Source organism: Leguminivora glycinivorella, chromosome 17 (genome assembly GCF_023078275.1).
Source record: "Leguminivora glycinivorella isolate SPB_JAAS2020 chromosome 17, LegGlyc_1.1, whole genome shotgun sequence".
NCBI lineage: Eukaryota > Metazoa > Arthropoda > Insecta > Lepidoptera > Tortricidae > Leguminivora > Leguminivora glycinivorella.
The window spans coordinates 20,988,224-21,011,366 of NC_062987.1; the positions used below are offsets into that span (position 1 = coordinate 20,988,224).

The 23,143-nt window shown below is 38.7% G+C and overlaps 1 protein-coding gene across 1 annotated transcript in view; it reads left to right on the forward strand.

Annotated features, from left to right (window-relative positions):
* Positions 1–18,301, forward strand: part of LOC125235381 — a 31,860-nt gene extending 13,559 nt beyond the window's left edge. Inside the window, exons 2-5 of the mRNA XM_048141932.1 lie at positions 3,088–3,172; positions 12,400–12,546; positions 16,631–16,796; positions 17,990–18,301. Coding sequence (XP_047997889.1) covers positions 3,088–3,172; positions 12,400–12,546; positions 16,631–16,796; positions 17,990–18,072 — 481 coding nt within the window. The 3' untranslated portion in view covers positions 18,073–18,301. The remainder of the gene's footprint in view (positions 1–3,087; positions 3,173–12,399; positions 12,547–16,630; positions 16,797–17,989) is intronic.
* The last annotated feature ends 4,842 nt before the right edge of the window (positions 18,302–23,143 follow it).

Below are 23,143 nucleotides of genomic sequence, written 5' to 3' on the forward strand. Positions count from 1 at the left end.
ATCGTCCTAGCCGCACCTGCAACGTCATACTTCGCTGCCAATTATAAGGCACATAACATCAATATTTCATACCATGTTTGAGAAAACTGTTTTCTTCAACACAGATTCCTATTATTTTTATCCGTATCGGACCGTTTTGATTTTTTGATATTCTTAGTTTTAAAGACGCTAGAGCCCATCAAAAATTTCCAAAAACGGCTTTATTGATTATGGCGCAAAAAAGGTGTGGTATTCAAAATTGGTAACAGTTAGCCAAAAAAACTAAACGGTCCGACACAGATAATTTCATTTTTATTCAGATTCTCACATTTCGTTACGATTGATTACGTTTAGAAGGAGGAAACAGTCGAGTGCGGAACCTCGATTTTAAAGATTTTTTCGCATGGATTTAATTTATTTTGATGTTTTATAGTCAGTTTATTGTTCGTGTTGGTGTGGTGAAAAATTTTGTGTTTCACTCGGTGGCAAAGTTTGTTTAACCTTCGTGCCTTGAAACCCTCGCAACGCTCAAGATACCACTTTTTGAACCACTCGCTACGCTCGCGGTTCAATATTGGAATCTTTCGCTTGCTCGGGTATCAATATGGGCAGGTGCGGCAAGTACCACAGTTCTTTAAAGCTGATGATGATGTCATCCATACTAATATATACATACATACATACATACATACATACAATCATGCCTGTATCCCATGAAGGGGTAGGCAGAGCACATGAAACTACTCAAGTTTCAGTGCCACTCTTGGCAAATAAGGGGTTGACAGAAAACGAAACTAGTAGGAGGTAGGGCATAGCGAATGATATTCCGCTTTGTGTGGTAGGGCACAGCACAGCGGATATCGTCTCGCTCGAATCTAGAGCAGAGCCCAACTGGGGAAGTACCTCCGCCTTACAGAAGACCGCAGCCAAATAGCACTAGACCCTACTCATAGTGTTGTGTTCCTGCCGGTGAGTAAGGCTGCCAGAGCTCAACGAGGGTGCGGTGTGCTGATGACGGGAGGACTTACGGAACTAACTTGTTCCGTCTATTGTCCTTTGAGTCGTCGGACTCGTCGGCAACCCGAACCCTCCTTGGAACTTGTACACTCCTTTTTGCTGTGTACTTAACACAGCAAAAGGGAGTGTACAAGTTTCTAATGGGGTGGCAACGCGCATGTGACACTGTTTGAGTTGCAGGCGTCCATAGGTTACGGTGACCGCTTTACATCAGGCGGACCGTATACTTGTTTGCCACCGACGTAGTATTAAAAAAAAAAAAAAAAAATTATGACATTGCAGTGACAGGTTGCCAGCCTCTCGCCTACGCCACAATTTAACCCATATCCCACAGTCGCCTTCTACGACACCCACGGGAAGAAAGGGGGTGGTGAAATTCTCAACCCGTCACCACACGGACTCCACTACCACGGATCCATAATCCATACTAATATTATACTTAAATGGGAAAATGTGTGTGTCTGTTTGTTTGTCCGTCTTTCACGGCAAAACGGAGCGACGAATTGACGTGATTTTCTCAGCGGAGATAGTTGAAGGGATGAAGAGTGACATGACATAGGCTACTTTTTGTCTCTTTCCCATGCGAGCGAAACCGCGGGCAAAAGCTAGTAAGCTCATAAGAGTAAGCTGTGGTATATCACGCATGAGGAGCGAATGTGAATTAGTTCATACGTTTTTAGGTCAGTTTGCTGGCCCCGTAGCCGAATGGCATTTCTCCGACGCCAAACGAAAGCGATACGCCGCTGGCTCTGTCGCGCCAATACGCAAGCGCGATAGAGATAGATATCTACTAGCGCTTCGTTTCGTGAGCGTTTCGTGAGCGTTTGTGCCATTCGGCTAGCCACCCTGGTATTTTTAATATTCCTAATGTATGGGATACGAGGAAATATTTATACCAGCGTGGGAGACATAAGAAATTGAGAGTTCGCTGACATACTTAATTCTTTGTACGCGCATGTTTATGGACTGATCTCATAGTTTTTATTATAAGATGCAGCTATTACTCGTAAATATATTTAATTCTTTTTGATACCTGCTCATAAATTAAACAATTAGCCAAAAAATCAATCAATCAACAAAATGAGGGGAAAGCCGAAGTTTAGGATGGACTGTGTGAGAGATGATACGAAACGAAAATTATGAGATGACGTCCGATAGACGAGGTACAGTCAACCAATTGGAACCCTATGCCACTGTAGAACTATGTCATAGTGACATTATAAATCAGATTGTAAGAAATCTCTTACTGCTTGTCATTTTGACATGGTTGGTTCCAATTGGTTGACTGTACCTACATAGGGTTCTTACATAGGTATGAGTGTTCGGTTTCGAACCCCGGCTCGCACCAATGAGTTTTTCGGAATTTATGTGCAAAATGTCATTTGATATTTGCCAGTCGCGGTGAAGGATAACTTCGTGAGGAAACCGGACTAATTCCAATAAGGTCTAGTTTACCCTTCGGGTTGGAAGGTCAGATGGCAGTCGCTTTCGTAAAACTAGTACCTACTGGGATATTAGTTGTCAAAGCGGACCCTAGGCTCCCATGAGCCGTGGCAAATGCCGGGATAACGTAAGGAAGACGATGATTGATTACATCTCTGTTTAACCCAATGGTTGACTGATATTGCCGTTTGGCATTAAGTCCGCCATTTGTACATGTTTCTTTGGTTGTACAATAAAGTTTGAATCAATAAAAAAGAGCAAGGGAATGATATTTTGACGTTTAAAAGTTGCACTTCGGGGAATGTGCTCAAGAGCTACACGAGCTTATTCCACCGTCCCCATTCTACCATCGGACTCTTAGACGCACGGCCGGTTTCCATCCTTACTTGGTAGATATTCCACGAATCCGCACGAAGCGCTTTGCTTCTTCTTTTCTTATGCGCAGTGCCAAGGAGTGGAATTCCTTGTCGGCGGCTATATTTCCGAGCTCATATAACCTGGCAACCTTCAAATCAAGATTGAACAGGGATCTTCTGGGCGAGTTCACCCCATCGTAGGCCACGTCTTTGCCTTTGGCTAGTCCGTGGCCAAGAGTAATAAGCCCATTTATAATAATAATAAAAAACGTTTGAACGTTTTGATTTCCAGGTTCACGATGTTGCCCAAGCTGAAAAAATGCTGTTGGTGCCTCTCCTTGCGGACGGGGTGTTTCCTACTGGCAGTTTTATCTTCTGTGAGTATTAAATAATTTCATAATTATTATGCAAGTAGATTCGATTACAAAAAATATTTTATACAATAAATAAATAAACAAATAAATAAATAAAAAAATAATGGGGACACCTTACACTGATCAACTTAGCCCCAAACTAATAGCACCCATAGTACAAAATAGCTTGTACTATGGGTGCTAAGCGACGATATACATACTTAAATAGATAAATACATACTTATACAGCGCGTAAACGTAATAAGGGCGATAAATGAAACCAGGCATATAATTCAATATTGTTATCATAAATTAAGAGGTGTTTTTGAGTTTCCTCTTCCCCTCGGACCGCCTTAAGGTGTAGACGTGTTCTAGTCCCCTTATGTATTTATTTTCCAAAATTAATCATAATTTAACAACATTTATTAAGCGCGTTATAATAGGAGTGCATAATCTCAAGACAGTGTCAACGAAAGTGCGAGCGATTTACGTGACCCTGGTAGATGCGCAGGCGGCGAGCGCTCTATACTGGTTATCGACGCGCGTGCGCCGGTTAAAACGTCATAAGCGCCCGGCTCTGCCCCCCGCGCAGACCGCGCCTGATTCGCCGTGCACTGCACCGCAACTGTGACGTCGGTCGCTCGCTCCGGCCAACTGATAACTTCTCACTACTCCTGCCGTCCTAGTACTCGGGGCTGCCAATATGACCGGTGACGATCTGGCCGCGCGCCTTGCGCCCTGTGAAGAGCGGGCGTTGTTCGGTGAGCACGCCGCCGGGAACTCTGCTCACGCAAACGACGAAGCCTCACAAACCCAAACGCCGCCGAATTACGGCATTCAGCAACGCAACTACAAAAGGCCGCGAGAAAGCCCAGGAGCGGACTTTGAAAGTTTTAAAGAAGAGATGAGGCAAATGATTAGAGAACTTTTAAAACCCCAGGAGAAAGAGCTACAGAGCTTAAATACTACACTTTTGGAAATAAAAGAGTCAAATAATAAAATTGAAAGCTCCATAAGTATGCTAACAGCTGAGACAGAGGAACTAAAGAAGAAAGTGGAAAAGCTGGAGGCGGACAAAAAAGAAGACAGAGAATATATCAGATTATTAGAGGATAAAGTGGAGAACCTTCAAAGGGACAGTCGGAAGAGTCACTTAGAAATAAAGAATGTGCCAAAAATGGAGAAGGAAACGGTTTCTGACCTGACAAGCATGGTTGTGCAGTTGTCAGAGACCGTTGGAAGTGACATAAAATCGTCAGACGTCGCGGACGTCTACAGGGTACGCAGTAAGCAAGCGGACAAGCAAAACTCTCCGATTATCGTAGAGTTAACCTCTACAATATTAAAGACGGACTTATTAAAAAAATGTAAGTCTCATAATGTAAAGAATGAAAATGACAAATTATGTGCTAAACATCTAGGCTTCAAGAAAAATGAAAACTGCCCCGTGTTTGTCTCGGAACAACTCACCCCTGCGGCCGCCCGTCTTCGGTTCTTAGCACGCGACTTAGCCAAGTCGAAGAATTACACTTTCTGCTGGACATCTTTTGGAAGAGTGTACGTAAGGAAAAATACGAACTCAAGAGTTATTGAGATAAAAAGTGAGTCACAAGTACAGAGACTTTTCCAGGAAACGTGACTATATCTAGTGGTTATCTGGTTAGGTTTTACATATTTTATTCTTGCATGCATATTCTGTATTCTTAGTGATTATTATTGTTACTCTACACTCCTCTCTCACACACATAACACAATATTTCACGCATATATGCTAAACTTAATAATCCATATAAAAAATATTTTGACTTTACACTTTTCGTCACATAAAACAAACAATAACAAACTGTATCTGCTCTATAACAATTACCAGTCATCAATAATTAAAGTCTTTAAAAAACACACCATGAAAACGAACTATACTGATAAGGAAATCAGTCTCTACTTAAATATCATTAAATGATTTGTAATTCTAATATTTTAAACGAAATAGATAAAAATGAGCCTGCGTTCTCTGCTGTATGTGACATTCATGATACTAAAAGAATTATACCTTATAATAATATGAACTTAACAATAATTTCCCAAAACATCAGAAGTATTTATAAAAATCTTGACGACTTGACATTAACACTAGCTGAGTTAGATTTTGATGCTGATATTTATTTACTATCAGAATGTCGTTTACACCCAGATAAACCTATCCCACAGCTTTTAAATTACTCGTCTATGTCTACCTCACTAAATCAAAACCAAAATGATGGGGTAGTAACATATGTAAATAATCGATTTAATTCTAAACTTATGGAAATAAAGATTGACCATGCCACATGTATAGAAATAAGAATCACTGATACCGTAATTCTAGGCATCTATCGCTCCCCCTCAAACACCAACGCTTCAACATTTATATCGTCCCTTAACAATTATCTTCTGACTTTAGAGTCATACAAGAATATAATAATATGCGGTGATATTAATATTAACCTAATACCCAGACAAGAAGAGCCCTGTTATGAGCATTTAAATCGACAGCAATATCTCAATATGCTCTCAACTCATGAAATATTACCAGGTCATGTTTTACCTACACGTAAAACTAACTGCCTAGACCACTGTATGTTAAAATTAGAGAGACAAAGTACATCAGCGTATATAGCAATATTAAATACATCCGTTACAGATCATCAAACTGTATTAATAGCCCTTACAAATCATGCTGCTAATAGGATAAAGGACAAAATAAAGATTCAGATTGACTACGTAAATGCGGTAAAGGAGCTTTGTGAATTGAATATAGATAACCTTTTAATTAGTAACGATCCAGAGTATGTTACAACCCAGCTAATTTTCAAGTTAAATAAATCAATAGACAGCAGTAAAATAACCAAGAATATCCCAAAAAGTAAACGAAATTTAAAGCCATGGATAACTCCTGGTGTCTTGAGATGCATACGAAATCGTAATAAAATGCAGCTAAAAGTTCGTATGACTCCTGATGATGAAATATTAAAAATTACTTATAGAAGGTACCGAAATTTTTGCAATAATTTAATTAAAAAACTAAAACGTAAATTTGAAAGAGAAAATTTAATAAAATGCTCTAAAAACCCCAAATCTCTGTGGAATGTGTGATAGATTTAATTGTTAAATCTATCACAAACTATGATTCAAACCAAAGTCAAAATATAGAACTTTTAAATTTAAAATCTACCCCTAACGAATCAGTAAACTACGTAAATAGCTTTTTTAGTAATGTTGGCAAAGCATTAGCAGAGGATATCATTAACAAAGCCCCGGAACCGACAATACAAAGTAATGCAAATTTAAAAAACACTGTGGGATCGTCCTTTGTACTATTACCTACTGACCCTGATGAGGTCAGAAATATCATTTTGGGACTAAAAACGGACAGTGCTCCAGGATGTGACAACGTAACCACCAAATTCTTAAAACTAGCTAATGTAGTATTGGCACCTGTGATTAGTCACTTAACGAACCTATGTTTTACTAAAGGAATATTTCCTAAACCTCTAAAACAGTCACTGGTTACTCCGGTCTATAAATGTGGGGAGAGAAACGATGCAACAAACTATAGGCCCATATCTGTTCTACCTGCCATTTCTAAAGTCATCGAAAAACTAATAAATAACAGACTTAAGGCATACTTGCATAAATTTAATATTCTTTCGGACACTCAATTTGGCTTTAGAAGTGGCAGATCAACGGAAGATGCAATTGTAGCCCTTACATCACTAATAAGTAAAAACGTTGATATGGGCAATAAATGCATGGCAGTATTTTTGGACCTGAAAAAGGCATTCGATACGGTATCTCTTCCCACACTTATTCATAAACTAGAACAAATTGGTATAAGAGGCACCCCTTGGACTTGTTGAGTGACTATTTACAGGGTCGAACACAAAAAGTAAAAATAGGGAATCATGTAAGCCAGGAAGCAGACGTTATTTTTGGTGTGCCTCAGGGAAGCGTCTTGGGCCCGACGCTCTTTCTGGTTTATATCAATGACCTGACAAACCTCCAAATAGAGAATGGGCAAGTGTTTTCGTACGCCGATGACACTGTCCTTGTTTTCGAAGGAAAATCTTGGGAAACAGTGTATAGAATGGCTGAGTCTGGTCTTGGTAGGGTATCCTCTTGGCTGAGAAATAATCTTCTTACACTAAACACAGCTAAAACTTGTTACATATGCTTCTCTAAGTATAAAAGTTCTCAGCCAAGAGGTGATCTAAATGTAGTGATTCATAACTGCACAAATGTCCCTAACGATTGTACGAGTACTTGCACACAGATTACTAAACTCGAATCAACAAAATACCTTGGTGTTATATTGGATCAGCGATTGTCTTGGCATCCACAAATTGATTATGTCAGTACTAGGATTAGAAAATTGATATGGATCTTCAAAAAACTGAGACATATTACTACCAAATCGCTCCTGTCACAAATCTATGTGGCTCTAGCACAGTCCGTTATGAATTACTGTATCTCAGTCTGGGGTGGTGCAAGTAAATGTAAATTCTTAGAAGTTGAACGGAGTCAAAGATGCCTACTAAAAGTCATGCACCAAAAACCATATCGCTACCCAACACAACAACTTTATGAAATCAGTGAACAGCTAACTATGAGAAAGTTATATGTTATAGCGGCTGTACTACGAGTCCACAAAAGTAAAAAAATTGATGTGACGGTGTTATCACGAAGACGTAAAAAAAGTGTTATCCCGCCAGTGTACTGTAAATCTAAATTTGGAAAAAGACAGTATCAGGCATTATCAGTACACCTATATAATATAATAAATGACAAAATTAATATTTACCTCTTAGCTTGGTATGACTGTAAAAAAACCGTAGTGAAGTGGATACAAAACATAACATATGATGAAACAGAAATGTTAATAGGGTGATGAGTAGAAAAAGACACGCGAACACACACACTCACTCACACACACACACACACACACACACACACACACACACACACACACTCACATCTCAAATCTTTAACTGTGTACAAATAAATGTAGTTGAAAATTGAGGAAGAGCGGGGCTTCCTGTCACAGGTATTATAAATACTTACTAGGAAGTCTCAACCTGCGAGTGTTATGTTGTAAATTGGTTATGAAATAAATGCTTTTTGATTTTTTTTTTTTTTTGACTCTTAATTCTCACCTCATAGAGAATTTTTGAAAAATTTCCCAGCAGCAATGTACTGTAAACGTGGTTGCGATGACAATCAATGACAACTGTCAACGAGCGTTTAACGCGAGTGTGTTTGAATTACGTTGCGGGCCGAATTAATTTGTATGGATAAAAAAAAATATTTCAATTTTAAGTAAAAGTTATCTAATTCCATTTTTTATGTCCTATACTCACCACCGTTAAGAGGTTCGCCCGTATTAGGTTTACACCCTGTATATTTACATAGAAAACATCCATGACTCAGGAACAAATATCTGTGCTCATCACAAAAATAAATGCCCTTACCGGGGTACGAACCCAGGACCGCGGTTTAGCAGGCAGGGTCACTACCGACTGAGCCAGGCCGGCCGGTTTGGCAATTTTATCAGGAAATCTTAATCTTAAAACACTTAATTACACTAACACTTAATTTATAGTGTAATTATCATCAAGAAATAAAGAAATCTATCTATCTATCTACCATATATAATACTTAATTTAAAAAAAAACATATTTCTGAAACACAAATGTAGATTTTTGACCGTAAAATACTGCATTACGATACAAGTGCGGAATAGAGGAGGTTGAAACGAGCGATACATTATTCAGACTTGTATAGGAATGTACCTACTATTTCAACTTTTATTATTTGAAGCACCCTATATAATTTAAATTTAAATCACAATAGACTCATTCAATAGCCGTTTGACCTACACGGGTCAAATTTAATGCAGTTGTTGACTGATATCACGACGGCCGGCCTAGCCAAAGTTACTATCGTTGACGCCACGAGGCAATCGAAACGCACTCTGACTCTGTCGCGCCACTACTAACGCCCACTACCCATTACAGTGTTTTTTTTATACTACGTCGGTGGAAAACAAGCACACGGTCCGCCTGATTGAAAGCGGTCACCGTAACTTATGGACGCCTGCAACTCAAGGAGTGTCACATGCGCGTTACCAACCCATTAGAAACTTGTACACTCCCTTTTGCTGTGTTAAGTACACAGCAAAAAGGAGTGTACAAGTTCTCGACTCGAAGGACAATAGACGGACAAATTAGTTCCATAGGTCCTTCCGTCACCAACACACCGCACCCTCGTTCAGCTCTGGCAGCCTTACTCACCGGCAGGAACACAACACTATGAGTAGGGTCTAGTGCTATTTGGCTGCGGTCTTCTATAAGGCGGAGGTACTTCCCCAGTTGGGCTCAGGGGGCCGATTTTTGAGTCTCACTGTCACTAAAATACCGGTTGAAAACGGTGAATTGCCTATTATTTTCAGTGACAATTTTCTGAATTCGAACGCCGTGAGACTCAAAAATCGCCCCCCTGCTCTAGATTCGAGCGAGATGATATCCGCTGTGCTGTACCCTACCACACAAAGCGGAATAACATTCGCTATGCCCTACCTCCTACCAAGTGTGCGTAGCCGAATGAACTAACGCGATCGAAACGCTCACGATAATACTTCTTTCGTAATCTATCTCTAGTATCTCTATCGCTCTTGCGTATTGGCGCGACAGAGCCAGCCTACATTTCTGCGGCGTTTTGGTGGCATTTCGCGTCGCACGCGTCGTCGCATTATCTTTTTTGGAGTCGTATAGCTGCTATTTGCTCGATTCCATTCTTGTAAGCCTATATAAATAAATAAATAAATATTGGGGACACCTTACACAGATCAACTTAGCCCCAAACTAAGCAAAGCTTGTACTATGGGTGCTAAGCGACGATATAGTTACATACTTAAATAGATAAATACTAAGGTCCGACCGAGATCTCGGTCTCGGTCTCGGTCTCGGCATTCTCGGCCGAAAATTGGGCCGAGATCTCGGTCTCGGTTCTCGGCCAAAATGGGCCGAGATTCTCGGCATAACCGAGACTGCGGATTTAGATTTCAGTTTGTTACATCGCCCGTTTGGTATCCCGATTTTAGTGATTTTGGTAGGGTCTTTATCGATATTTTAAGCCAAAAACAAACAAATACCTAGGTATAATTCATAAAAGTGTAAAATATTTACGACAACTTGATGTGTGTGGAAGACAACGACGACGCGAAAAATCAAAGCAGCAGGTTAGAATAATACCTACCTTACATGATAGAAATTGCGAATTACGGAATATCGGACGAAATTTTGAGCTTTGTGGATGCAGTTTTGAGTTTTTTTAGTAAGTATGGGTTTTCCATAGTCATGTTTTTGATATACATACATACAATTTTGGAAATAATCGCTATCAAAAAAAATAGTTCGTGTACCTTAACTTTGAATCATGTGCCTAAAAATACGTCAAAATCAAAGTAAAGCTTAGTAAAGACTTTCAAGGAAAACCTGGAAAACTACCCGTAGAAAACACGATTCGACAACCTGTTTTATGATATCTTGCAAAAAGTCACAAAAAATCGGGGTATTAAACGCGCGTGTCAAACCTCTGAAATTGCATGCCTCTATAGGCTATGGCGACTGCTTACCACTGGGCGAGCCGTATAGTTGTTTTTGTCACTGACGTAGTCTATTTTCCTACGGTAGATAGGTAAGGAGTGCGGGTAGGTTTGGGTAGTTACAGAACCAAACACTAAGCAGGACCCAACATACTCTTGGTTTCCTGGTTAATAGGCGAATTTCGATTATGAAAACATTTTTTTGTAAAAATGGCATATTTATTTACTGTTTTACAAATTCTCGGTCTCGGTCTCGGTCTCGGCCGAGAATCAAATTGAATCTCGTTCTCGGTCTCGTTCTCGGCCGAGACAAAAATATCGTTCTCGGTCGGACCTTAATAAATACATACTTATATACATAGAAAACATCCATGACTCAGGAACAAATCATCAGTGCTGATCACACAAATAAATGCCCTTACCGGGATTCGAACCCAGGACCGCGGCTCAGCAGGCAGGGTCACTACCGACTGAGCCAGACCGGTCGTCAAACCTACATACCTACTTGCAATCGTTTTGATCCGATGTTATTTCTATTACCGTAAGATCAATTGGACTATTATTAGACTTGAAGCGCCAGTCTAGTCTAGTTTAAGGCCTATAAATATACATACATACAATCACGCCTGTATCCCATAAAGGGGTAGGCAGAACACATGAAACTACTAAAGCTTCAGTGCCACTCTTGGCAAATAAGGGGTTGAAAGAAAACGAAACTGTGACATTGCAGTGACAGGTTGCCAGCCTCTCGCCTACGCCACAATTTACTGTTTATTTATTAGGTAAATTGTTCAACATTGTTCTGCTTTACTTCCTCTTATGTTTGTATCCAATATACAGTGTGTATTTTTGATAATTCCACATGTTTAAAGGCCGGTTATTATCAGTGATCGAAACTATGGGAGCAAAACTTTAACAAAACTTGCTAAGTGGACATTTTAGAGTACTTACAGCCATGAAAATTATTGAAAATATTAATAACCTTGTATAATTTATTATAAATCTTGGATTCAGGTATATAATCAAATTTAACACTGATCTGAAAATAATAATCTTGGTTTTATTTTAAATTTATGTCAGCTCTAAGGTTTTGTTAAAGATTTCCGATCACTGGTTATAGTATAGCTGAGTATTTCTTTTTTTTTGCCACTTTTATGAAGTGTGATATTTTTGAAAAAAAAAAATGCTATTTCTACTCAAACTTACTAGCTTTTTTAATCACAGTAGTTAAAAAAATTGACCCATACATTTTTTCTTATTTTGTTACCATTTTCCGTACATGTTGTATGGGGTTAACAAAAGAGGAAAGTAACAAAAATGTATGGAAATTCTGGGACACTTTTTGTCTCCCAGTGAGATTGAAAGTACTCGTGATTCTGAGTGCAATTGACCTAAAATTCCCTAAAACAATCAAATTTTTTTATTGGCAAAAAAAAAGAAATGCTAAGCTAAGCCCTAATACGGGACCTTATTTTCATAAGTTTTGATTCTCTTCTTCTGTATCGATGTATGTAATATATGTACTATAGTCTGACTGACTAAAAAGTGATTTTATAATAGTTTCCATACTTTAATGGAATGTACCTCTAAACATTTTTTTTTTCAATTCCAGCTAATCTGCGTAGCGACAATCATCGCAGGCGCATGGAACCTACCTCACTACGAGCGACCCGAAGACAACTTCATAGCGATGAGTGCTGTCATGTTCTCAACTCTGTCACTCATCAGCAACGTCGTCATACTGCTGGGGCTGTTGCTTGTGAGTAGCGCTGTCTCTATCTTACATATAGACATGTTATAGGCTATCTCTGTTACACTTCAAGACAACTTCATAGCGATGAGTGCTGTCATGTTCTCAACTCTGTCACTCATCAGCAACGTCGTCATACTGCTGGGGCTGTTGCTTGTGAGTAGCGCTGTCTCTATCTTACATATAGACATGTTATAGGCTATCTCTGTTACACTTCAAGACAACTTCATAGCGATGAGTGCTGTCATGTTCTCAACTCTGTCACTCATCAGCAACGTCGTCATACTGCTGGGGCTGTTGCTTGTGAGTAGCGCTGTCTCTGTCTTACATATAGACATGTTATAGGCTATCTCTGTTACACTTCAAGACAACTTCATAGCGATGAGTACTGTCATGTTCTCAACTCTGTCACTCATCAGCAACGTCGTCATACTGCTGGGGCTGTTGCTTGTGAGTAGCGCTGTCTCTGTCTTACATATAGACATGTTATAGGCTATCTCTGTTACACTTCAAGACAACTTCATAGCGATGAGTGCTGTCATGTTCTCAACTCTGTCACTCATCAGCAACGTCGTCATACTGTTGGGGCTGTTGCTTGTGAGTAGCGCTGTCTCTGTCTTACATATAGACATGTTATAGGCTATCTCTGTTACACTTCAAGACAACTTCATAGGGAGTGCTGTCATGTTCTCAACTCTGTCACTCATCAGCAACGTCGTCATACTGCTGGGGCTGTTGCTTGTGAGTAGCGCTGTCTCTGTCTCACGTGTAGCCATGTTATAGGCTATCTCTGTCTCACTTGAAGACAACTTAGCGATGAGTGTTGTAATGTTCTCAACTCTGTCACTTGTAAGTTCTAGCCAGTTAGCTTAAAACAAAAATAAGACTATTCATCATCATGTCAGTCAAGTGTCACACCATCTTTAAAAAAATGTTTATTTCGGACCAATTCAAAATCCATATAGAACTTGTAAGTATATACAGGTGTAACATGCTGGTGATCCATTTAAGAGCATAACTGGTATCGAATAGCGGTTACGAATACCACTTCCTTTTTTTTAAATAAACACCATGAAAATTAAAGGTACTATAGAAGGTAATGTATAAGCCGTAGGATTTATCTTCGGCAATTATGTTACATAGTGTATAGACTTAATATTTAGATTGTTATTTTTAACCTCCGACGCAAAAACGGCGGGGTGTTATAAGTTTGACGTGTCCGTCTGTCTGTCTGTGTGTGTGTAGTCTGTGGCATCGTAGCTCCCGAACGGATGAACCGATTTAGATTTAGTTTTTTTTTTGTTGTTAGCCGAGAGTGTTCTTAGCCATGTTTCGTGACAATCGGTCCACTATGTCAGAGGTTTTTTCAAAAATTTTGTGGTTAGGTTATGAACAGTGAACTGTGTTGAACTCTAGACGACAAATGTCCTGTCACGGTCGCCAGACGAATTTAGCGAATTTCAAGTTTACGGAATCCCGCCTAAGCCCCGGGGAAGCTGACAGTTGGCCGTCGTTGGCATCCTCAGTCCTTGGCAAAGGTTTCCGATGACGGTCGCAGCAGACTCTGGCGGGCAAAAGATCACACATTTTTTCGAAGGCGTATACTGGATTGGCAGATTGGTACCCTTATTTTATGCAAGGGCATATCTGACTTTCTTTTGTTTTTGGCTAATTTGAAGTGTCCAACTGTGAAGTACAGATTCTTACAAGTTTTAAAAGGACTCAATAAAATTAGACCACCCACTTTCTGACAAAGAATATGAGTTTTCATATCAAAAAAGACTTTCCATGGCCTTAAATTAAAAACCATACCTACTTATGAATAAACAAGAATGATTTTTTTTAAATTATAAATGGGCTTACTTTTGACCACAGACTAGCCAAAGGCAAAGACGTGGCCTACGATGGAGTGAGCTCGCCCAGAAGATGCCTGTTCACTCTTGATTTGAAGGTTGCCGGGTTATATGAGCTCGGAAATATAGCCGGAATTCCAGTCCTTGGCAGTGCGCATAAGAAAGATTCTTTTGTAATTGATTTTATTGTTCTCGTAACATACTAATAAAGGTAGAACTAGGTTCCAAGCTTATCTGGAAGTGTATTTATACTAATAAATGCCAAAGACAAACCCATCTAAAACCGTGTCTCACCGGCTGTGAATTAGCATTATCTTAAACAATAGACAAAACCATTTACTTTTGTTCCCTCACTAATAATTATCGTGCCGTTTCTTCACGCATTACAATAACAAATGAATATATTATTTATTTTTTATGTCAGAGGAGTTAAAATGGCTTCTATTCAAGATTCTAATTCGCGTTAAAGACTTTAAAGTTTACACTTGTCATTTCCTGTATTTATGTTTACTGTTTAGAAATATACACGGTGCTCGTGAGCATTGCGAGAGATTTACACCACGCATTTCTGAGGCTAAAAAAAAATGTTTACTACACAAATGATGAGGAAATATTGCCAAAAAAAATTTTTTTTAAATTTTTTTTTTACTGTTTTCGAATGTATTTTCACATAAAAAGTAAATGTTATTCATAAAACTAGCACTTCAAGTAAATTTTGACGTTTTTTTTTCTAAAAACCTCATTTTTGAAAGCTTTTATTTCGTACTTTTGGACATCTATCAATGAGGATAAGTGAGACTAATTCTCCATAATGAAATCAACATCGTTAAAAAAGCCTTTTGTACTGAGTAACAATTTTTTTTTCAATTGATCATAACTCTGATACTAGGCGAAATCTAGAAAAGTGTATATGATATTTTAGTCTTAAAATGGGATCAGGAATATGCTCTTGAAGTCTCTCGCAATGCTCACGAGTACCGTGTGTATGGTACAACGATTGTTCAAAAACACGGTTCAAAGGTAGGTATTTGTTACGTGCACGACTGGTGCTGCTCTCATTTTGTGAGCTTTTTGTATGAAGTATAATGAAATTGTATGATGTCAAATTAGTTCCAACGGCCGCCGCTAGCATTAATATTGGACATGCTCATAAAATGACGTGTATTTGTGATTGTGACAATCAGCGCTAGTCCGTCACGTACGTTAGAATCCCTCTCTCCTTAATTAAGTACCTATACACAATTGAACTTAACCAATTTTGCATGATGTAACCTTTTTTTTTAACGAGGGGAAATGCTTTACGCATACCATCCCAGACGCAGGGATTGGCCTGGGATGGTTATGTGGGACTCCCATATAAAGATAAAAGACATTTATTCATGACGATCACATAACATGTATATAGGCTAATAATGAGACCCATGGTTTACCCACTAAAACCCCTCGATTGCCGCCTCAGGGCTATGGCACGTTTCGATACTCCTCCGCAACTGCATGATGTAATCTTTTTTTTTTTTTTTACCCAGGGGGAATCCGTTATGGATCCCACAACCTAACCTTTACCCTTTGAAAAAAGTAGTGCAAAGGAAACAAAACTTCGTAATCTGTTGTTTTTCAAAATTCGTGTTGGCAACACTGAGCCTTAAATGTCGCCTTAGAATTTTCATTTCAATAAACTTATTTTTGACGACCGGTCTGGCTCAGTCGGTAGTGACCCTGCCTGCTGAGCCGCGGTCCTGGGTTCGAATCCCGGTAAGGGCATTTATTTGTGTGATGAGCACAGATATTTGTTCCTGAGTCATGGATGTTTTCTGTGTATATAAGTATGTATTTATCTATTTAAGTATGTATATCGTCGCTTAGCACCCATAGTACAAGCTTTGCTTAGTTTGGGGCTAAGTTGATCTATGTAAGATGTTCCCAATACAGGGTGTAAGAAAAATGGTGGTGATCCGTTTAAGGGCGTATTCAGTATCGTATTCTCATCAGGAAAAAGTAGAATAAAAATTTTTTTTCGCAAAAAAATTTTTTATCTTTGTATGGAGATTCGACCGATTCGCGCGGCCCGGCTCATACAAAAGTTAATATTTTTTTAGCGAAAAAAAAATGTTCTTCTACGTTTTCCTGATAAGAATACGATACTGAGTACGCCCTTAAACGGATCACCATCATTTTTGTTACACTCTGTATGCATTTATTTATTTATTTATTTATTTATTTTATTTTTCTGTTTTTTCCAGAAACGTCCCGGCTTCCTGCAGCTGACGATCCTCTTCAACTCAGTCTTCATCCTCTGTCTGTTCCTGGTAGCTCTAGTGTTATGTCTGTTCAGCCCGAAGGCAGAACCCTACTTGCGGGAGCCGCTGAATATAGTGCTGATCGTGTTGGCCATATGCGCTGGTATAGGTGAGTGAAAGGGACAAATACATATTCCAGTGTTTTGATGACCAAGCGGAATATTTATCTGTCTTAGGTCAATGATCTAGTAAAGTAGTAATAGTATATATCGTCACTACTTTTAAAAAAACTTGTATCTTCGTTTGTCAATGAAAAGAAAATTGTAGTAAGTATGTATGGAATGCATATAGACTTACTGCGTTTTAACTTTGAGAAGCAGCGTGAAATACGAGATTTTTTCAAAGTAGTGATGATATATTACGATACATGTCTGAAAAACAAGAAATTCAAAACGCATGGTGATAAATTAAAACACGTTGGAAGGGAGAAGGGAAGGGGAACACGAGTTACGAATTTCTTTTTCGCACTTGTATCCATAGAGGAATAATAAAGGGAAGGAATCAGTAAGGGAAGAGTTGTAACTCAATATGTCAGTAAATGCGAAACATGGCTAAGAACACTCCCGACTAACACAGCTTTCAAATAAAAAAAACTAAATCGAAATCGGTTCATCCGTTCGGGTGCTACGATGCCACAGACAGACACACACACAGACAGACAAACAGACAGACAGACAGAAAGACAGAAAGACACGTCAAACTTATAACACCCCGTCGTTTTTGCGTCGGGGGTTAATAACTCGCATTTACTGATGTATGGACGGAGTTACAACTCTTCTTCCCTTACTTATTCCTCTATGTATGAAAGGGATGACACAACGAGGCTACCAACTTTTAATTTCTACTATTTTTAACCCCCAACGCAAAAACGACGGGGTGTTGTAAGTTTGACGTGTCTGTCTGTCTGTCCGTCTGTCCGTCTGTCTGTCTGTCTGTGTGTGTGTCTGTCTGTGGCATCGTAGCTCCCGAACGGATGAACCGATTTAGATTTAGTTTTTCTTGTCTGAAAGCTGAGTTAGTCGGGAGTGTTCTTAGCCATGTTTCATTAAAATCGGTCTTCTATGTTGCAGTCGGGGGTTTGTTCAAAATATTAATTTTGTGGTTAGGTTATTAGCCAAGATGTACGGTCACGGACTTCAATTGTTGTTCCACTTCTAGCTCATTTTATACTGGACATTTCAGAGTTAAGCATAGTTAAGTTATGACGTTCCAGTATAAAATGAGCTATAAGTGGATCAACAATTAAAGTTCGTGACTGTACTGCCAACTTCCTAGACCCTGATTTGAATTTTTATTTTGCAGTGTATTCTTTTTACTACAAGATGGTAGTGAATAGTACGTACCGGCAAATGAAGACTTGGAGCGAGAGCGCTATTCCTGTATGAAGCTATTTTATTTATACTCTGGCACAGCCACTTTGTCAGTAGAAAAGGCGCGAATTTTCAAGTCCAGTGGGACCACAATAGGACCTACTGGGACTCTAAGTATTCGTATTTTATGAAGGCAGCTACCGGATCTCGTGCGAAAAACGGTCTTAGAAGACCTTCCTTCGATTTCAAATGAAGATACAATAGCACCTACTGGGACTCGATTCGTATTTTATGAAGGCAGCTAACGGATATACACGTTAAACTTCCGTGAGACATATTCAAATAATTAATTGAAATACGGTTGTACTCACGTTATTATATCGCTATTGCTGCGACATGTTTCGGGCCAATCGGAGGCCCCTCTTCAGGCGTATAGGAGTTCACGCGACGGCTAGACTCCGCAGACTGAACGCGCCGCTCGCCGCTCCGCCCGCTGCGCGCGCGCTGATAGGACGGGGGAGGGGGGCGCAGAGCAGTCTGCTGCTGTAGTTGTTGTGTAGAGTTCTGGTAGCGCGGCTGTGTCGACCGATGGAGGTAAGCACACTGCACTCACTGTGCGGCCTCCGATTGGCCCGAAACATGTCGCAGCAATAGCGATATAATAACGTGAGTACAACCGTATTTCAATTAATTATCAGCTAACGGATCTCGTGCGGAAAACGGTCTTAGAAGACCTTCCTTCGATTTCAAATGAAGATTATTTTTTATTGTTATTATGAATGGGCTTACTCTTGATCACAGACTAGCCAAAGGCAAAGACATGGCCTACGATGGAGTGAGCTCGCCCAGAAGATGCCTGTTCAACCTTGATTTGGAGGTCGCCGGGTTATATGATCTCGGAAATATAGCCGCCGCCGACAAGGCATTCCACTCCTTGGCAGTGCGCATAAGAAAAGAAGAAAAGCGCTTCGTACGAATCCGCAGAATATCTACCAAGAAAGGATGGAAACCGGCCGTGCGTCTAAGAGTCCGATGGTAGAATGGGGACGGTGGAATAAGTTCGTGTAGCTCTTGAGCACACTACCCGAAGTGCAACCTGTAAAACACCGACAGACTGGCGACTTTCCGCCACTTTGATGATTATAGATTTGAGAAACATACAAACTGGAAAGTCTATATTTAGTTTGCCATCTATTAGTGCTGTTGACAAAGTGTGTGTGTCCAAGTAAAGGATATACGTGTATACCTCACGCTTTACTAGTTATGTTTGTGTAAACAAGAATGAAAGTGATATAAGTGACTGCATTTGTATAGATATTCAAATATTAACAGCACAATCCTAGGCCACTCTAGAACCCTGTCGTATTGACACCGTGTTTTATTTGCTATAGCAGTCAGTATGACTTTTACGACTCTTACTGTGAAAGGGTTCTACAGTGGCCTTCAGATTTGTCGACTGTACACATGATATTGCCGAAGAAAGGCCATAATTATTAGTCTAACCCCCTTATTCATAAGCATACTCTAAAGTTATCAAGCTGATAAAGTTCGTTTTGTCCTTTTCTATCACACTAATACGTCGGAAAGGGACAAACAAACTTTATCGGCTTGATAACTCGTACATTCAAGCAAACACTCGTACATACTTGGTGTTTATACCATAATACAATTATCCATATTTTAATATTATAAATGGGAAGGTGTGTGTGTCTGTTTGTTTGTCCTTCTTTCACGGCAAAACGGAGCGACAAATTAACGTGATTTTTAAATGGAGATAGTTGAAGGGATGGAGAGTGACATAGGCTACTTTTTGTCAAAAGCTAGTTTAAATAATAATATACATTACAAAAAGAAAACAATGTTATTTGTAAGCTTTTTGTACTTCTTTTTGCAACTCGATGTACAATTTGTATAGATATAATTATAATATAGATTAAATTAAGGTACTAGTGCGATGAAACTGCGTCCTGTAACACAGGGTTTCCTAGTTTATGAATGAGGGGATTAGCCTTTACCATTAGTTATGGACGTTTTAAAACTGAAAATTACATGTAGAGATGGACTAAGTATATGGAGAAAGTGAAAAGCGCCGGTTATTTACTAAGAACCAAATATTACCTAGATACATGGGCGGCAGCGATCGCTTACCAACCTGTCTGGTCGTTTGCCTCCTATCGCACAATATACTCGCTATTTTCATTGAATTCGGTTAACTTTAACGGAAGATCCTTAGTTCAAATACAATCAATTGCTCTAAGAAACTAGCCTCTTAACTCTTACGGTTATCGAATTATTAAAAAAAAAATTACTGAACACGTGTGTGGCATACCTTGCCACTTCCTAATGTTATTCCTTTTGACATGTGCCGTCAAACACTTGACAATGACTTAATGTTATGATTAACGTCCTCTCATACTAATTAATCCATTTATTATGTATGGAAACGAAAAAAAAATATATTTTTTCGAATTTAACAAATAGCGATATACAGGGTGGTTCCTGGTTCCTGATGATGAACCTAACTGCGTGTCGAATTTAACGGAAAACAAAAAACACGGTGTATATAGGGTGCATTGGGTTAAATTCGAAGTACAGAAATGCGCGGGTAATTTCGAAACGGGAATCTTGATATGATAGATATAATGGTGATATTTATGTGACTTTAAAAATTGGGAGACTTTCGAAATTACCCCAATGCACCTTACCTACTTCCGTCATCGAAAAACGGATGGTAGTGCCTTAGAAAGGGATACAGCCTTGAGTCTGCCTGATAGCCTGACCAGCCATATGGAGCCAAAGTATACAATATACCTACATAGTTAATTGCATAGAATATAATTATAATAGTACAAGTACAGAAGGCTCACTCCTTTGATGTTCACAAAGTGCCGACATTCTAAATTCTTACCTACATTAACAAACGGACCGCACGCGAGCAGCCGACATCGAATTTTATTGCGCCGCGCGAAGGTCGTCACCACTGAATGGGCCGCGACCTCGCGGCCGCCGGTATGTAGGTACTTGTAGCGCGGCGATAGAATAGTGGAGTGAGCCGCCCCTGATAGTTGTGCCTTATATAAAATGGACAAAAACCAATAAATGGCCTGCCTTACCTTATAATAAATGGCCTTATTATCAAATTATAACGTATTATTCACTTGCTTTTTTATGAAATAATATACAGAAATATATATACAGGATAATATTATAATTATATGTATGTTAGATAATATTAAAGAGCTTTCTGTGATTTTGTTGCATAGGAAGAATGAATGAAATTATGGTTTATTTTTATAAGAAGAGTTAATGATTTTAAGGAAAATAACGCTTATTTATGTACTTGTTATATTGTTACTGGAGTAATATTTATGAAAATATACGAAATATTGTTTGTAAAACGAATTATTTTCTTTGATACCTTAAAACATTTATTTTCAGTACAGATGGTATTTTTTTACGCACTAGTGCGAGAAGTGGTTCATTATATGTCAGGTCGAAACTTTGGAGGGCCATCTGTACAATACACGTGCGAATAGTGTACTATTTCAGAGTTTTTACATTGTCCGATCTTATATCAGATGCAGAATGAGTATACTATCAATATTTACTGTCTGCTACTTTGGAGAAACTTGGGAGTTTAAATCAATATAAAAAAATCCATTCCATTCGTAATTATTAGAAATAACTAACTATAGGTAGGTACCAGCAGCGGCTGGTCCATACAAGCCGATTCCCGCCGGCTTACCTAAAATTGATTACTAGTAAAGTACCTAATGTTAAGACAGGTTTCTTTTTGCTTTGGTGTTACCTAGCAGAAATTTTCACCAGCCGCCACTGGTAGGTACTTAAGCACATGCTAAGATCTAACTATAGGTAATGAAAAACACTACCTAATTTGTCACTAAAAGAAGGTACCTATTACAAACTACTCTATTTTTAACTCCCGATGCAAAAACGACGGGGTGTTATAAGTTCGACGTGTCTGTCTGTGTCTGCCTGTTTGTCTCTGTGTGTGTGTGTGTGTGTGTGTGTGTCTGTCTGTGGCATCGTAGCTCCCGAACGGATAAACCGATTTAGATTTAGTTTTTTTTGTCTGAAAGCTGAGTTAATCGGGAGTGTTCTTAGCCATGTTTCATGAAAATCGGTCTACTATGTCGCGGTCGGGGTTTTTTCCAAATTTTAATTTTGTATGGAATGTTTTTTGCGCGTACATTTTCAAGGTAAAAACTATACTCATGTAGGGAAATAAAAAGACCACAAATATTATTCCGATTGGAATTTATTTTATTTTCTTATAATTATCTTATAGCAAAGGCCATATTATTTATTAATATTTTACTTATACGTTTTATAATCCAGCGGGCCGATTTTTGAGTCTCACGCGTTCGAATTCAGAAAATTGTTACTGAAAATAATAAGCAAGTCACCGTTTTCAACCGGTATTTTAGTGACAAACTCCCGTACCTATGCGAGATTCAAAAATCACCCTTGAAAAATTGCACGATTTGTACATTTGTACAAAAGTAGGAACTATAATGACAGATTTGGAAGAATTACAGTAATCGATTGTCAATTTCGATTGTAATAACTGGGAAATAAACATTCAGTAAAAATAATTATATTTAAAAATGGCCGTATAAAATTACATTTTTGGTCGTAAACCAGAAACCGAGAAAATAAGAATATTATCGGTATGCGGTTCAAATTATTCTAATATTTATTAAAAAGATGATATAAAATATGATTACAGGTAGGTACTGTTTATAAAATTGACGTTAATATCAATAAAAAAAACCGTTGAACTAGTAATTCATTGACAGCTTTTAAGATGTGTAAGCATTGAACATTTAGATAAACAAAAGTTTATCAACTTGAAAGTTTTGCAAAGAGAGTGCGGTACTTAAAAAAACTCGCTCATTTTAAAGTTTCTGTCTTACCTTGCACAATACAATTCAATGAACTTTAGTTCAAAATAGGTACAGTACTAGTAAAGTTAGTACATATAGTACTTATAACTAAGACATTAGACGTCCTTAAGGCTCCGTTGTTATAGTATTTCTGTCAATTGTGTATACATAACGAAAATATATATATTATCTACAAAATGTTTACTTATTTAGCTTTAATAATTAAAAAGTAGGTTGAT